This window comes from Pseudopipra pipra, chromosome 6 (genome assembly GCF_036250125.1).
Source record: "Pseudopipra pipra isolate bDixPip1 chromosome 6, bDixPip1.hap1, whole genome shotgun sequence".
In the NCBI taxonomy this organism is placed as follows: domain Eukaryota; kingdom Metazoa; phylum Chordata; class Aves; order Passeriformes; family Pipridae; genus Pseudopipra; species Pseudopipra pipra.
In genome coordinates this window covers 63,036,316-63,052,569 of record NC_087554.1, presented here as the reverse complement: position 1 = coordinate 63,052,569, position 16,254 = coordinate 63,036,316, and the positions used below count along the sequence as shown (strand labels likewise).

Sequence of the window (16,254 nt, the reverse complement as noted above, 5' to 3'; positions counted from 1 at the left end):
GCGGGCGGGCGCGGCGGGGGGCGTGCCCGGCGGGCGGCCAATGGGGAGCGCGCGCCGCCGCCCCTCAAATCAGCGGGCTCAGCCGGGTGTCCCCGGCAGAGAGTTGTTTGGCGGCGGGCGGGCGGGCGGCGCAGCCGGGCGGGCGGGAGGAGAAGGAGGAGCAGGAGGAGTGCGGGGGGGGCTCCCCTTTGTTCATGGGGGTGTCCAGCCGGGGCTGAGGGAAGGCACGGAGGGGGTCGGTGCCTCCCGCTGCCCCATGGCCGTCGCTGAGGGGGCGGCCGTGCCCTACGCCGTGGAGCTGGGGCTCACCGTGCTCCACACGGCGCTCTACGGCGCGCTCTTCCTCTTCGCCTACCTGCAGCTCTGGCTGCTGCTCTGCTACCGCGAGCGGCGGCTGAGCTACCACACGCTCTGCCTCTTCCTCTGCCTGCTCTGGGCAGCCCTCAGGACCACGCTGTTCTCCTTCTACCTGCAGAATTCCCTGCAGGCCCTCCGCCTCCAGCAGCCCTTCGCCCACTGGCTCCTGTACTGCCTGCCCGGCTGCCTCCTCTTCTCCAGCCTCTGCCTCCTCAACCTCTACTTCGCCGAGGTAAGTTTTGCTTTGGGGAAGAAAAGCCTCCCTCGCTAACCCCCGTCCCGCAGGACACCGGGGTTGGAACCTCCTCTTCAGCCACCTCTCCAAAGTTGGAGTGCCCCGGAGCCAAGGCTTTGGGGTGGGATGGAGCAGGGGGTGGGATGGAGGTGCGGCTGTCCAGGTGAGGGTGGGAGGGAATGGCGGGGGTCTGCGCTCAGTGTTGGCTTTGGGAAAGGCTGGGGGGATGCAGGGATATGCCCTGAATCCAAGCTTGGGGGGATGCAGGGATGTGCCCTGAATCCAGGCGTGGGGGGAGGCACAGGGACTGTGCCCTGAATGCAGCCCTCAGTATAGACTTCGGTACAGGCTGGGAGGATGCAGGAATTGTGCCCTGAATCCAGCCTTAGGGGGGATGGGGGGTGGGATTTGGGGGGGATGGTGTGAGCAAAAAGCGTGCCCTGAATCCCAGCATCAGGGGGTTGGGGTGTAGGGCCGTGCCCTCAATGCAGACCCCGGGGTGGGGGGGAAACAGCCTCATGCCCTGAATTTGGGATTTGAGGGGTGCAGGGGCATGCCCTGCTCCCCAGGTGGGATTTTCCTCTTTGCAACCCAGAGTCATTGCAGGGGGGTGATCACTTTGCGGGGGACTGTTTTGCATCTTTTTTTTAATTGATTCCCGTTCTCCGAAGGGGACCAGAAAGTGGCAGCAGCAGGGGCTGCTCTGGCCTGGAGTGATGCCAACCATTACGTCACCAGCCAGAGCCTCTTCTGCTATTGTTGCTGCGCTCCCTCCTTCTCTCCATCGCTCCGCTGCGAACTGGGCTTGTTGTTCTGCAGCTTGTTGTCAGACAAAAAAATAAATAAACAACCAAAACCCTGAGATCCCTCAGAGGCAGGACAGGGGGGCCCCTTCCCAGCTAAACTAGCGCTGCTGGGACAGTGTGGAGCTGCTTGTTGTTATCACCGAATGTATCCCTCCTTTTCTGGGCTTCCCATCACTTGTGCCGTGATTTTTATCCTCCTTTCCCCGAGTCCACTTGTCTTTATCTCTCAAAGCCTCGTCTCTCCCCTCCCCTCCCCTCCCCTGAATATTTTGTTTCTGCTCCAGTTTCTCCCGAGCAGCCCTTTTTGCTCGCCTGCCCTCCCCGGTTTGGTGACTTGTTTCATAAATAGGCAGCACTTTTTCCTTCCAGCTTTGTTGTTGTTGTGGGGATTCTTTGCTCTGCAGCTCTCAGCTGTTCCCCAGCCTCACAAAGGAATCGCTAACACACAGCGAAATCGCTCCGTCGCTCCGATGTGTCACCCAGGGGAGTTATGATTTCATTTTCCCGAGGACATCAGCGCTCACATGATAATGGAAGACTTGGAGCAATTGGGTTGTTCAGCTTTTTCAGTTCTTTTCCCCCTTTCCTTGCTCTGAAATAAACACTTGGGAGCCAGGGGTGAGCTGCCTGTTGCCAAAGGTGTTGGTGTTGGATGTGGCGTTGGTTGAGTGGCAGCAGGATAACAAATGGTGCAGAGTGTGCATAATCCATCTTGTCTGTTAAAGGCAGCCTGACCTACCAATTGCTCCAGCCAGGAGGGGTTTGTGTCCTTTGAAAAGCAGGGATCCTGTGCTCTGCTCCACAAAGTGGTTGCATTTCTGTTTTCCTCTCAGTCACTGGACTCAACAGCAGATTTGCCTCTCTCCGGGCTTGTTTAAAGGTTCCCTTAAAGTAAATCCAAATAGATTCCCAGGCTTCCCTTCCTCCCACGATATCTGTTTTTCAGTGAACTCTGCATATATCCCATTTCTTTCTCCTTCAAAACCTAGAGCCAGGGGAAATCCTGTCTGAGGAAATAAGAGCTCAGAATCTGGAGTGGGGAAGGATAAAGTGACTTATGAAAGTGGGTCTGCATGCTCAGCTCCAGGGAAGGTCTGATGCTTCCCTGTTGGAACCAGGAGGGGAGTCCAGCACTGTGTGGTGTTTTTGGGTGATCTCACAGTGGTGGTAGTGAAGCTCCAGAGGTTTGGAGAAAGAGTCAAACTGGATAGACTGAAAGCCTTTGGTGCTTTCCTGGCTCCCATCTCTAGACATGACTGGTGTGTTTACTGGTGTGACTTCCAGGAGAAAGTGCCCATCCATTCCCAGTTTTTAAGGGCTGATTGGTAGCAATTAGAAGGACCAGCAGAAGGACCCTGGGCTTCTTCTGCTCTGGGGGTGGGATCCTGATCCGAGATGTCCTCGGATAAAAGCACAGGCTGCTGCTGTGCTGAGGGCCTGGCTCATTGTCTCTCTACACAGTGCCTCCTTTGTGGGGATGCTGGAGAAATGGCATCTGTGGAAGCAGTGGAAGAAAACATGGCCTGTGCTGTTATTTGAGCTGATCTTGCTTGATTTAGGGAGCTCCTCAGGCTATGGAGAAGCTGAGGATGAAATGGTGATGGGGAAGAAGCTCCAGGGAACAGATACCCATGGAGAACTGGCATTACTTGGCACTCCAGGCTGTTTTGGGGCTGAAATTCAAAATTCTTATACTGCCTGGTGTTCTCCTTTCAGTGGGGAGGGGTTATCCTCTTCCTATCCCCTCCTGGCTCCTGAGATTCCTGAGGGGATGCAGATTCCTGGCAGAATGAATGTGGGATGTGGGTTTTTTTTTTTCGTAAAATCCCAGAATGGTTGGGACTGGGAGGAACCTTAAAGCTCATCTCATTCCAAACCTGTGCCATGGGCAGGGACACCTTCCACTGTCCCAAGTTGCTCCAACCTGGCCTTGAACACTTCCAGGGATGGGGCAGCCATAGCTTCTTTGGGCAACTTGTGCCAGGGCCTCACCACCCTCACAGCCAAGAATTTCTTCCCAATATCCCATCTAACCCTGCCCTCTCTGTGTGAAGCCATTCCCTGTTGTCCTGTCACTCCATGCCCATGTCCAAAGTCCCTCTCCAGGTCTCCTGTAGGCTCCCTTCAGGTACTGTTTCCATCTGGAACATCACAATGCCTTTAGCTTGGGAGCATTTCTTCCTTTCTGCTTCAACTTGTACCAGATGAGTCCTTTCCTGGAAATCTGGAATTCACAGTGCATCAAGTCAGAATTCCTCAGATCCACTCCCAGACTTGCCTCAATGTCTCAGGTATCCAAACAAGATGCTCCTTTGCCTTGCCTTTGGAATAGCTCCTCTGCTGCCAGCTAGACATCAGCTTGAATAATGCCACCCTTCCCAAGAGCCTGCCAGTTCCTACTTTTCCCTGGGACATGGAAATACATGGAAGGAACTGAGGGGGCTCAGCCTGGAGAAAAGGAAGCTCAGGGGGGACCTTCTGGCTCTGCAACTCCCTTGACAGGAGAGGGGAGCCAGGGGAGGGGGTCAGGCTCTGCTCCCAGGGAACAAGGGACAGGAGGAGAGGAAATGGCCTCAAGTTGTGTCAGGGGAGGTTCAGGTTGGACATCAGGAGGAATTTCTTCTTGGAAAGGGTTGTTAAACATTGGCAGGGGCTGCCCAGGGAGGTGGTGGAGTCCCCATCCCTGGAGGTGTCCAAGGAGGGACTGGCCGTGGCACTCAGTGCTCTGGGCTGGGGGACAGGGTGGGCATCGGGCACAGGGGGGACTCGATGATCTCAGAGGTCTTTTCTGACCTCAGGGATTCTGTGAAATGTAGCCAGAACCTCCGTCTTGACCCTTTCAAAGACCTTCTTGAGCACTCGGCTCTCCTGGGAATCAGCAGCTGGTGCAGGGATGAGTAAGGAATGCTGGAGTGGTGGGACTGAGGCCGGCGTGGCCAGAGCCTTCCAACAGTCTGGGTTTCTATTGAGTGCTCCATCTGATTAGATGACATCAGCCTCTTCCATCCCTTCCTGCTCTAATTGCACTGGAGCAGACATGCTTGGAAAGAGCATCCAGCCTTTCCAGGGAAATGTTTGTCTTTGCTGTCCTGTACCTTCCTTCTCAGCTGGAAAACTGGAAAAGCCTCCATCCTTTCTTGCACCTTCCTTGTGTAGCAGACACCTGGCAGTGCCCTCTGCCTCAGAGGGACAGCTAGTAAGGGGTCACTTAAACTCCAGATTGCCTCATCCCATAGCTGATGATTCCCATGTTTCCCAGCTGAACAGGTGTCCACACTGGCAACCAGCTCTTCTAGGAAATCAGGGAACAAGCGAGTTGTGCCCTGTGTTCATGATGGCAGAGAGTGATCTCAGTGTTAGTGGGGATGCTGAGAGATCCTCCTCATGGATAGTTCCAACTTTTCCTCTGAGGGGTGGGTGGGGGTTTGAACATTTGTTACGGGGTGTAATCCCAAAATAGTCTGGGCTGTGCTCCAATTATCTCACTCTGGTGAGGGAAGGGATCTGTCTGTGGATGCTCCTGCAGCTGAGTGAGGGCTGTGTTAGGACAGGGCATGGTTATGTCTTGTATCTGTGGAGCCCAAATTCATGGTTTCTTTATGGAGCAAGAGAGATTTTGTTTCCATCAGACAATAAGTTCCTGGCTCTCCTGGATCTTTTGGATCTGATGTGAATGGCTGTACCAAAACCAAGCTGAAGTGGTTCAGTGTTTGGGGTTAAGATCCTGGCTTTTCAGGTACTGGAAGTGATCCTTGGAGCAATCTGTGGGATCTGACATCTGTCACCTTCTCTTAGCAGCTGTGACACCTCCAGTGCACCTTCTAAGGATGAGTGTGTGTCTCAAACATATCCTTAGCAAGTTCACTTTCTGGGCTGTGCTGGGAGCAAGGGAATCACTTTTATGTAATATATCCACCCACCACAAAACCAAAAGCCTCCAGCATCATGGGGGCACTTTGGGGTGTGTAATTCTCCTCCCCTTCCTCCCAAATCTGGCTGATGTGAAGTGCTCAAAGGATCTGTGGCTCTGGAAAGGCAACTAAGTGTTGCCAAACTGCTCCTGATTTTCAGGCCTGACTTCTTGGGCTGGTCTCAGCTCAGATCCCAAGGAACTGTTCAGTTTGCAAGGATTGCTGCTCCCAGCTTGGCCTAAAGCACCTGTTTGAGGGCAGGGGGCTGTGTTTCCTCTCTTTCTGGAGAACAGGACTGCTCCTGAGCTCTCCATGCTGGATTCTTCACAGCAGAACCCTCTACCTCAGCTGTCCTTGGGCTCTGAAAGCAGCAGAGTCCTGTGCAGAGAGACTCAAAGCTTGTCTCAAGGCTGAGAACCCAGAGAAACACTGGTGTCACCTACTGACCCAGTCCCTGGGAAGGAAAAGCAACCTTCAGATAAGTTATCAGTCTTAATAATTGAAAACACCAAACCCAGTGATGCCTGTCCTCTTCCTGAAGTTGTAGGAATAATTAGCTGGGGGCTAATAAAAGTCTAATGCTGGAGCTGTGGTCTCCCTCTGCTTTTCATGGCAGCAGGCCAAGCCTGAGGCTCAAGTTGCTGTTGCACTCTTAACCCTGACTCAGCTTTGTGTGCCTTAATCCCTGGAGCTGTAGGGGGAGAGTTTAGGGAGAGTCCTGCACATCCAGCATCTTCCTGTTAGCCAGTGGCACTTCCCTGCTCGGCTGAGGGGCTGTTCTCAGCTGAGAGTGCAGTATTCCCAGTTGGAATACAAGCCAGGGACTCTGCAGTGCTGTTCAGAGGCTGTGTTTACAGATACCTCAGATGGATTTCTGTGCTGCCCAAATGGGTGCTGGACCAAGAGATTTTTCCCAGCTGGAAATGTCCTTGGTGTCTGTTTTGACAGGACAAGAGGAAACAGCCTCAAGTTGCACCAGGGGAGGTTTACATTGGATATTGGGAAAAAATTCTTCACTGAAAGGGTGGTCAGGCATTGGAACAGGCTGTCCAGGGCAGTGGTGGAGTCACCATCCCTGGAAGAGTTAAAAAAAACATGGATATGGCATTTGGCAACGTGGTTTAGTGGTGAACAAGGTGGTGCTGAATTAAATGGTTGCACTTGATGATTTTGGAGGGCTTTTCCAACCTTAGTGATCCTATGCCAGTCCCAAAGTGCTTGAACATAACCTGCAGGCAAACTAAGGAGGATTCAAGGATATTTCTGTTTGAAAGTCACCACATGGTGCTTCCAAGGCACAGGTTTAGTGTAACTCAGATGAGTTTTGGGGCTCAGGGTGGATTGTGCCACTCTTCTGTTCTTCTCTGGGCTGGTGTAGGCCAGGACAACAGGATAGAGAACATCCATAGGGATGGATCCCCATCTCTACTGAAGAGCTGTGTCCTGTTCCCCACCAAGTGCTGCTTGAGCTCATCCTCCCTCAGACTGGGGGAGAGGAGCCAGGCACTGGCACTGGAACTGGCTCTTGGAAGAGGGTCACTGGCACCGTCTGATGCCCTTTGAAATGCTTGAAACTACTACAGGGGATCAGAGAACCTCGAATCCTGAAATGTCTCTGGAAATCCTCTTGGCAGGAGCCTGATTCCTGAAGCTTGTGTGCCACTTCTGCCTCAGTGCTGGCTGGAAGGCAGGAGCCAAGGAATCCCAGCAGGAAAAAAAGCTGACCAAGGGTGCCTTGTAGGAGATGAGTGATCCCTCACTGCAGCCACAGTCTGGGAGCTGACAGGGAAAGGCAGGAGAAGGGAAACTGAACCTCCACACCTGTGCAGTGATCCCACAAATACAGGTGTGCTGGATCTGTCTGGATGTTTCTCTTCCCAAGTTCCTTCCAAGTCTCTAGTCAGGACATGGGCTTTGCCTGTGACTGACCCCAGCTTCCTGGTGGGATCCTTCCTGGTGGGATCTGTACCTGGAGCTGCATTTTTCACAGGACACAACCCTGTTGTTTTCCTGCTGTTTTCCTGACCAGTGTGAACGCTGCTTCCCTGTCCCCTTGCAGCAGGAACTCACATCTGAGCTCTGTCTTGGGAGTGTCAACACCTTCCTAAGCCATCCCTAATTCCTTAGGCTCAGATCCTGCCCCTGTATGCTCCAAACTTCCACCTCTGGAGTTACTTTTCAGGTGAATTTGTCCTACAAACATCATAAGCATGGAGGAGCTGTGAGTTCCAAGTGCTTTTTCCAGCCTGCAGGTCCATGATCAAATAGACCAGAGGGCTATTTTAGATCAGCTATTTGTCTTGCTGAAGCACAGCAGCTCAGGCAGCCTTTTCTAACATAGAAATCCAGTGTGGTTGAGGTCCTAAAATAAGCAGCCCAGAACAATGGGCAAAGGAGATGTATTTTTGAAGGATTTTAATGACTATTAAGTGCTAAATTCCCTGCTTTTCTTGAGATCTTTAAGGTGGAGTGTTAAAGTCCTTGTCACATATGGGGTATTATGGGCACCTATATTTGGGCTGGGCTTTTACAAGGGGGGAAAAAAAGACCAGTTCTTGGTGCTGATAAATAATCTGGAGTCCTTGGAGGTGTCCAACTGGTTTCTGGCTCTCTTGTTTATCTCGACTAAGCTTAAAAGAAACTGTAGATCATGTGAAGTAACACTTCAAATCTTTCCTCCAGGTCATATTCAAAGTGAAATGTGCAGCTGAATTCAACAAGTACAAGTAAGTGATGCTGTTCTGACCTTCGTGGCTTAAGGGGGAACTCACTGCAGTGCTGGGAGTGGGAGGTTCAGACCCCAAAGGCTGAACAGAGCTGATTCCATCCCTGTGCTCTGGCAAAGGGTCAGTGTTGTGCCTTGGAGCAGGACTGGGAGGTTCAAGGGTGCCCAGGAAGCTCAAGCACCCCAGTAACAAACTAGATGAACTGTCAAGGTCATTCCGAGCTGTCCCACCCCAGAAAAGATCTGCAGAATAAGGCACGAGCAGTGGGTGAGACCTACATTTGTGCAGCCCAGGTGCTTCCTAACCATTTCCAGGGAAACCCACACTGGGAAATGCGAGCTCCAGTGGCTTTCAGTGAAGAAGTTGCAGTGGTTGTGATGACTCATGGCTTATTGACTGGAGTTAATGCAGAGCTGGAGCAACACTTAAAATCTGCAAGATAAGAACCTGACTGTCAGAAGATGAGTCTTTGTAACTCATGACTGCTTACGCTGCTCATGTGTTCTGAGAGCAGCTCCAACAAACGCTCTGCAGGCTTGGGCTGCCAGTGCAACCACTGAAAGTTGCTGGAATGCCTGATCTTCCCAGCAGGCAGAGCATTGGGCGTGCTGGGAGGGTCTGGTGAGACAGGAGGGTGGTGCAGAATAAGCCTCATCTCACTCAAACTCCGTTTCTCCCCCTCATCATCCCTCCAGGGTCCTGCTGTACCTGGGCTCCATCTTCACCAGCCTCCTCTTCCTGGTTGTGAATTTGACTTGTGCAATGTTGATCCACGGGGAGGTCCCCGAGAACCAGCTGAGGTGGACGGTCCTGGCCCGCGCCCTGGTCAACGACAGCCTCTTCATCCTCTGTGCCATCTCGCTGGCTGGCTGCATGTGCAAGCTGGGAAAGATGTCTTCAGCCAACGTCTACCTCGAGTCCAAGGTAGGGGAATGCCCTGGGAGCTTCCCCTGGGACTGCACAGCTGGATTCTCAGCGGGACCTGGGTGTGCTCGCTCAGGGCATGGGGGCACCTGAGCTGCTCTTGCTCAAATATTCCTTCCAGAGAGGAGGTGGCAGCTCTTGGACTCCTCCCTCCAGAAAGTGCATGTTCCTGCCGTGGGAATGATCTGCCCTGTGTGTTTTAGGGGAACACCTTGTCTGCAGCTTTGGGAGATTTATGAGCTGCCTGCGCTCTTCAGGCTTAGGAAATGTAGGGTTTGCCTGGATGAGAGGGTTCTCCAAGAGCAGCAGGTGCAGTTTTGGCAGTGTATTATCACTAAGGACAGTAAAACTTGCAGCATGTTGTTACCTGTGGCAGGTGCACAACAATTCTTTGCAAAGGGGATCCCCTCCCAGCAGTCCTGGATGAGATGAGCATGTTGGAAGGGGAGGAGAAGTTGCTGTAGGTCCTGCCCCAAGGCAGAAGGACAGGTCTGAACACACACAGCCCTTTTCCAGCAGGTAGGAGAGTGGATGAGCTGCCAGCAGTGTGGCAGCAGGCTGTAATTAAATGTGCACTTGAGCTGCCTCCTCTTCCTCTGGGAAGCCATATCACCCCTGTCAAAGGCAGGGATTCCAGGAATCTATAGCAAAAATCTGAGCATAGCCTGGTCAAGGTTGAAGCTGAGGCTTTCAGTAAGAGATGTCTGGCTCCTTAAGCAACCAGCAATATTGCTGGTTTCCCAGAATCCAGGACGTGTGAACCATAGGTCGCAGCTGCAGTGAGACAGGAGCCATCTAAGCTGAGAACCTGCTCACATCCCTGCCTGCCTGGGCCTGGTATCCAGCTCTGACTGGCTCTGGGCACTGATTAACTTGCCAAGTTCACCCAGCACAGGAACTTCCTCTCCTTCCATGCCTGAGGCTGCCTGTGGGGCCGTGCTCTTGTACAACATGCTCCAGGGAAGCCTGTTCTCCAGTTGGATACTCAACCTGGCTGCTACAGGTCTCCCCTTCCCTTCCCTGCCTTGGGGGCATCCCTTGATTTCCTGTGTGAAGGAGCTGCAGGAAAAGGGTGGGGATGAGCACAAGTGCTACACAAATGCCTGGAAAGGTTGTCCTGCCTCCTGAACTCCAGCGGGGAACCTGCTGACTCAAAGCCATCCAGCAAGGCTGGAGGCTGCTGCCTCCACCACTGAAGGTGAAAGGCTGGAGCCATGGGAAGGAGGCTGGACTGCAGCCAGATCCTGTGCTGTGGTCCTTGTGAGCTGGAGATTTGCTTCACCAGCCTTTCATTGTGCTGGCCTGGACACCAAGGGCTCAGCTAAGGGTGACAGCAGGATGTGTTCCTGGGCTTTGGGGCTGTCACTTTGTTAGCAGCACTTCTGTGCTGACTCTTTCAAGCTGCTGCCTTGAGCTCCAAAGCCGGGAAAATAGAGCTGGCACAGCCCAGCTGGGATGTGGAGCAGGTCAGTGAGATGAGCCTCCCCTGCAGATTCTCTGCTTAAACACAAAGGCAAGTGAGCTGCTGGCACGTGTTTATGTGCCCACCCACTGACTTGGTGCCTCCCAGTAGCTATTAAAGGGCTTCATGGGTGTATTTAGCAAAGTCTGGCTTGTCATAAAATCCCAGAATGGTTTGGGTTGGAAGGGACCTTAAAGATCATCCAGTTCTACCCCCCTGCCATGGGCAGGGACACCTTCCACTAGCCCTGGTTGCTCCAAGCCCCATCCAGCCTGGCCTTGAACATTTCCAGGGATGGGGCAGCCACAGCTTCTGTGGGCAACCTGTGCCAGGGCCTCACCACCCTCACAGGGAAGAATTCCTTCCTAATAGCTAATCTAATCCTGTTCTCTGTCAGTGGGAAGCCATTCCCCCTCATCCTGTCACTCCAGGCCCTTGTAAGTAGTCTCTCTCCATGTTTCCTTGTGGGTTCCCTTCAGTTCCAGGAGTTCAGGCACTGGATCCTTCTACCCACCCCAAATATTTGGGTTTCTTTCCTAAACAAACACTGTGTGTGTTGTTGGGGTGCTGAGCTGCTGCAGTGAATGGGCTGGGTGAACATTTCCGCTGCAGAGTCTGATCAGGGCATAGAAGCAGCCAGTTGATTTTCCTAGTGGTTGTTTGTTGGCTTTGTGGAGACTCCCATGGGAAGGCAGCGAGTGGAGTAGCATCTCCTTGGACCACCAGCTGGAAGGTGACTGATAAGATCCTGACAGTGACACTTCTGTGCCTCAGATCTTCCCTGCTCCCAGGTGACACTGGCTGTGTGGATCTGTTCCTGGAATGAACTCATCACATGAGAAAGCTCTTAACCAGCTCTGAATATTTCAGCAACAACATACAAATATTCTGGGTCGTTCTTGCCTGCACAGCTTCTGGCAAATTTAAGTGAAGGGGGAAAGAAAATCACAGCTCTATGTTAAAACTCTTTTATTTCTTCCTATTCTAGGGAACATCTGTCTGCCAGGCTGTTCTTGTGGGATCTGTAGTGGCTCTTCTGTATTCCTCAAGGGCCTGCTATAACCTGGTAGCTGTGGCCATATCTCCAGACAATGTTCCTGGTCCTTTTAACTATGGCTGGGACAACCTTTCAGACAAGGTGAGTGTCTGTGACCCCCAGTCCAGAGCCAGTAAAGTGAAAGGCAGTCACTCCTCGTCCTGGGAGGGTGAAAAGGGGCTGGAGGGCTGTCTGGGGACCTGAACCCCCAGAGGAGCTGGATTTCTGCCTCCAGAAGCCCTGCTTGCTCTCTCCACCCAGCAAACCTGAGTCTTCCCCTTTCCAGGAAGGATTCCCCTGTTGTGCTCTTCCCTTTTAGCCTGGCAACTCTTCTTTTGAGGGAGAGGAGGGACAAGTCAACTAGAGCAGAAAAGCAATGCTTAATCAGGCGTGGCTGTGTGAGAGGGAGAGTCACTGGGAGCGAGCTCCCAGTGCCCTGGTGGCACATGAACAGAACCAGCCCAGCAAAACCAGTAGCAGGAGCCAGGTGAGGGGCCCTGCACTGGCTTAGGGACTCCTGCCTTCGGAAGGGTTTCTCTGCATTCCCAGTTCCAGCTTTTGGGAGCTCTGTGGATGGCTGGGATCAAATCAGCCCCCTCTGGTTTGTGTTCCACAGGTGCACGTGGAAGTGAGCAGCGAGGAGTACGTGGTGTTTGGAGTGGTCCTTTTCCTCTGGGAGCTGGTGCCAACGACTTTCGTGGTGCTGTTCTTCCGGGCTCAGAGGCTGAGCCAGAACCTGGTAGGGCCTGAGCAAGTTACCCCTGTGCAGGGAGGAGCCCCAGGGCACCTGGGAGGACTGTCAGGTGTATTTTTACTTCTGGCCTAACTCCTTTGTCGTTGGCAGACTCCAGCAGGGATGGTGAACAGCCACAGTTACAGCTCCAGAGCCTATTTCTTTGACAATCCGAGGCGCTACGACAGCGACGACGACCTGTCACGGCTCGGGGCCAGAGAAGGAGGGTGAGTGTTGTGCTGCCATCCTGCTGCCCTGTGGGGAAGGACACAGCTCCTGGCTTCAGCTCTGAGGGGAAAAAATCAGTGGAAGAGGCAGCTTGGGAAAGGTGCATGGGATAGAGAGCCTTCTGACTGAGGTTTTGTTCCTTCTGCAGCTCGCAAGGAGCTGTTTTTATTAGTAGTGACCACAGAGGTGGATGTAGGTGGTGCCCACAGGTAGAAATACGTAGTGATTACAGAGACCTCGTCCAGGAGGACTGGTCTTTCTAGGATCCTCCCTCAGCTGTGGGCAGAGGGCTCTGAAATGATCTCCAGGGGGGTTTCTCTGCTGGAAAGCGGGAGGTGGGGAAGTCCTGGGAGGGGAGATGATCTCTGGGAGCCAGCTGGGACAAAGCCCTGCAGGAATCCCTGGTGTGGGGGAGAACAGTCAGGTAACCGCAGCAAAACCGTACAGGGAAACCTGGCACCCCTGTCATCATGGAATCACAGACTGGTTTGGGTTGGAAGGGACCTTAAAAACCATCCCATTCCACCATGGCAGGGACGGCTTCCACTAGACCAGGTTGCTCCAAACTCCATCCAGCCTAGCCTGGAACATTTCACTTCCTTTCCACTTCATTTTTAAATCCTTCACTTGCTGTGGGGAGTTCAGAGGTTCTGACTCTTGAGCAGTGTTGTAGGGCCCGGTGCTCTTCTCCTTGTACTTTTTCATCAAAGCCGGGCTCCTTGGAGATATTATACCTACGGATTTGGGTACCCTGATCAGTGCTGGGAGTCTCCTAGCACTGGAGGAGCCAAATTACTCATCTCTAAGAGAGCCCATGTGTGTGTTTTCTGTCTCCCTTCCAGCTTAGCCACCCCTCAGTGCTCAGGCTTCTACGGCTCCCTGGCCGGGAACGACGGCGGGACCCCCGCGGACAGCGCGCCCTTGCTCTGCGCCGCCGGCGGCTCGGAGAGCAACCACCACAGCTCACACCCCGCCCCACAGAACTGAGGAGGCTCCCTCCATTCCCAGAGTGGCATTCATGTATAGGATTGTAACCTGGTTTTCTCTTTTCCTCCTCCTCCTCCCCTGAAGCATCTAACTCATGACACAAACATTCCACGACCTGCCGCAGCTGCGCGCGGGACTGAGCCGAAGGCTGCGGGCAGTAAGTAAGAGAACTGTGACTTTAAAGGTACCATGTAGCAAAGTGAAGCTGAACTCTCTGGAAGCTTTTTCTTGGTCTGGTCTTCAAGATGTTGGCAGCTAAATGCACCAGAGCTTCCTCACTAGAAAAGAAACATCAAATGCGTATTTGCACTTTTATCTGCACACTTGGAAGGAACGAATCTTGCTCAGGCTCTGCTTGGTCTGAGACTGTTCTAGTTACTCTTTTAATTGCACATCCATAGCTGGGAGAGGCACTGTCTTCCTGCAAAGGCGTGTTCCGTGAAGTACTCTGCATCCTGACTCGCTGGGAGCGGGAGCTCTGTCCGGGCAGGGCCTCCTGTGCTGGATGCTCAAGCTTTCTGTGCCATATTCCCACCTGGCAGGGCTGGGTGAGGCCTCGGGGCTGAGGGGGGTCTTGCTCTGACTCCTGATCCTCGTCCCACGTGGCTGCTGACCTGTCCCTCCTGGGCCTGTGGCTCAGAGCTGAGGGGGAGGTCTGTTCCTACTGGCATTGTGACCAACCTGATGGCAGAGGGAGAGGGCTGGCTTTTCCCTTCAGGGAGAGCTTGGAGCTGGCTCAGCAGGAGTGTGTGTGCAGGAATGTGTGTGAATCCAGGGCTGCTGGACCCCGGGGGTGCTGAGAGCAGCCCTGCTCCCCCCTCCTCGTCACCCACGGTGGGGTCCCCTCGTCCCCCTCAGTATTAAATTGCATTTAGCAGATAACCAAGAGGTTTAACCTGAAGTGAATGTGAACTGGTGGGTCCCCACTGAGGTGCAGGAGGTGTCTGGCTGCCTGTGGAGTGTGCTGTTGCAGAGGGAAGGGGCAGAAATCACAGGGATCTGATCCCTGGGCTCCTTGCTCTGCCCTCCAGGGCCTGGAGCCCTCCCACTGGAGTACACAGGGTGTGAGTGCTGGGTCAGGCTGGGAGAGGCTCCCCTGTCTCTCCTTAACCAAAGTAGCCAAGTTGGATCCCGGCCTGGGCTCTTGGAGATGAGGCTTGGTGTCATTCCTGGCTTGTCCCTGAGCCTGCTGTGGGGATGAGCGAAGCAGCTTTGGATGGAGGCCCTGCTCCAGTGGGAGCTGCTCTGGCCACTGGTGCCAACCCACACTGGAACTGCTTTTAACCTGCCTCGTGCTGCTCAAACCCCAGGCTGACCCTGGGCAGGGAGTGCTGTGGTGGGACAATGTTCTGGGAGCTGGGGGGACCCTGAGGCAGCCTCTGTGTCTGAGCTGTGTGTGAGGGAACCCCCAGCCCTGGGGCAGCCCCGGCCTCTCCTCACCAGCTTGGCCTGGTCACCCCTCACCTCTTGCTTGTGCTGGGCTCGATGTCACTTGTCCCACCCAGTCCCTGTGCGTGGTCTGTGCTGGCCCCTTCCTTGCTCACCTGCTTCACTCTCCCTGGCCCAAAAAGAGCAGCAAGCCCTGCTTCTTTTTGGAGAAGGCAAAGATGGCAACTCTCAGCACATCCCTCGCTCGAGTACCCGACCCAGAGCTCCACCCTGGCTGCTCACCTGTCTCCTGGCAGGAACAGGTCGCTCCATCTCAATCACTGCTTGGCTTATGGCAAAGCTGATGAAGGGCCCGGTGTGTCCCCCTTCCTTCTGCTCCCATAAGTCACCAAAGACAGTAAGTGACGCTCGTGGCCCCTGTTCTTGCTTAAATTCCAAAGCACTAGGAGCACTTTAAGTTTTTCTTTGGAGGGAAAGGAGTGTAGTGCAAAAAAAAATTAAAAAAAAAAAAAAAAGAAAAAAAGAAAAAAAAAGAATAGTTAAAAAAAAAAAACAAAATCCAAGGGCTACAGGCTCATTGTTCCTATTGCACTGAAGCACACACCCACACTACGATCTTCCTGGATTTGGGATGGCAGGTCAGGGCAGTGAGTCTCGTTGCTGATGGACCCCTGAGCGACTGGCAAAGCGTTTGGGTTTTACTCCTTTGTCCGGTGGTTTCCGATCCGGCCGCTCCTCCCGGGGCCGGTCCCGTGTTTTACTGAAGTAATTTATAGCTGAGAAGTACAATGACTTTTTTAATGCATAGTTGCCTTTCATTAAACTTTCTTTTTTGGGTTTGTTTTGTTTGTTTTTTTTTTTTCTTTTTGGTATGGTTTAACAGTGTTTTGGCTTTGCAGTTGGGCAGCAGCTGCTGCGCCAGGAGCTGTGGCCAATGAATGTACCTATTTGTTCTTCACTAAACTGTAACCAAGCACTACTCTGTTGAAATAAATAAAAATAAAAAAAAAAAAAAAAAGGACTTTCTATGCTGAGATTGCTCCCAGGGTGACCCATCCAGCTCCAGGCGTGGCCCTGTGGTGCCCTGTGCCCTACCAGGACCTGGCACATCCAACTGCTCTCCTGAGACAGGGCTGGGAGCTCGTAAAGCTGCTGCTGGATGTGCTCCAAGGGATGAGTTTGGGGTGTCACAAGGGGCCTTATCCTCTGATGTTTCTCTGGCTGCAGCCCAAAGGGATGCTGTGTCCTGAGGGAATGGCATGAAGCTGTGCCAGGAGAGGTTGAGGCTGGATATTAGGAAAAGGTTCTTCACCCAGACCATAGTCGGGCACTGAACAGGCTCCCTAAGGCTGCCAGAGTTCCAGGAGGCTTTGGACAACACTCTTAGGGACAAGGTGGGAGTGTTGGGGTGTCCTGTGCAGGGCCAGGAGTTGGATCAATGATCCTTGTGGATCCCTTCC

At 53.2% G+C, this 16,254-nt stretch overlaps 1 protein-coding gene across 1 annotated transcript; it reads left to right on the top strand.

Annotated features, from left to right (window-relative positions):
• Window positions 1-157: 157 nt before the first annotated feature.
• GPR137C (G protein-coupled receptor 137C) lies at window positions 158-15,634 on the top strand. Its single transcript, XM_064659665.1, has 7 exons — window positions 158-589; window positions 7,992-8,035; window positions 8,731-8,959; window positions 11,410-11,559; window positions 12,074-12,196; window positions 12,302-12,417; window positions 13,261-15,634. Exons 1-7 carry the CDS (start codon window positions 257-259, stop codon window positions 13,403-13,405), a joined length of 1,140 nt encoding a protein of 379 aa, XP_064515735.1. The 5' UTR covers window positions 158-256; the 3' UTR covers window positions 13,406-15,634.
• The last annotated feature ends 620 nt before the right edge of the window (window positions 15,635-16,254 follow it).

What these genes read in the sequence shown, in the direction of transcription:
- GPR137C (XM_064659665.1), top strand. Translation starts at nt 257, where the DNA reads ATGGCCGTCGCTGAGGGGGCGGCCGTGCCCTACGCCGTGGAGCTGGGG. An exon ending in TCAACCTCTACTTCGCCGAG is followed by an intron (nt 590 to 7,991) that starts GTAAGTTTTGCT and finishes TCTTTCCTCCAG; the next exon opens with GTCATATTCAAAGTGAAATG. An exon ending in GCTGAATTCAACAAGTACAA is followed by an intron (nt 8,036 to 8,730) that starts GTAAGTGATGCT and finishes TCATCCCTCCAG; the next exon opens with GGTCCTGCTGTACCTGGGCT.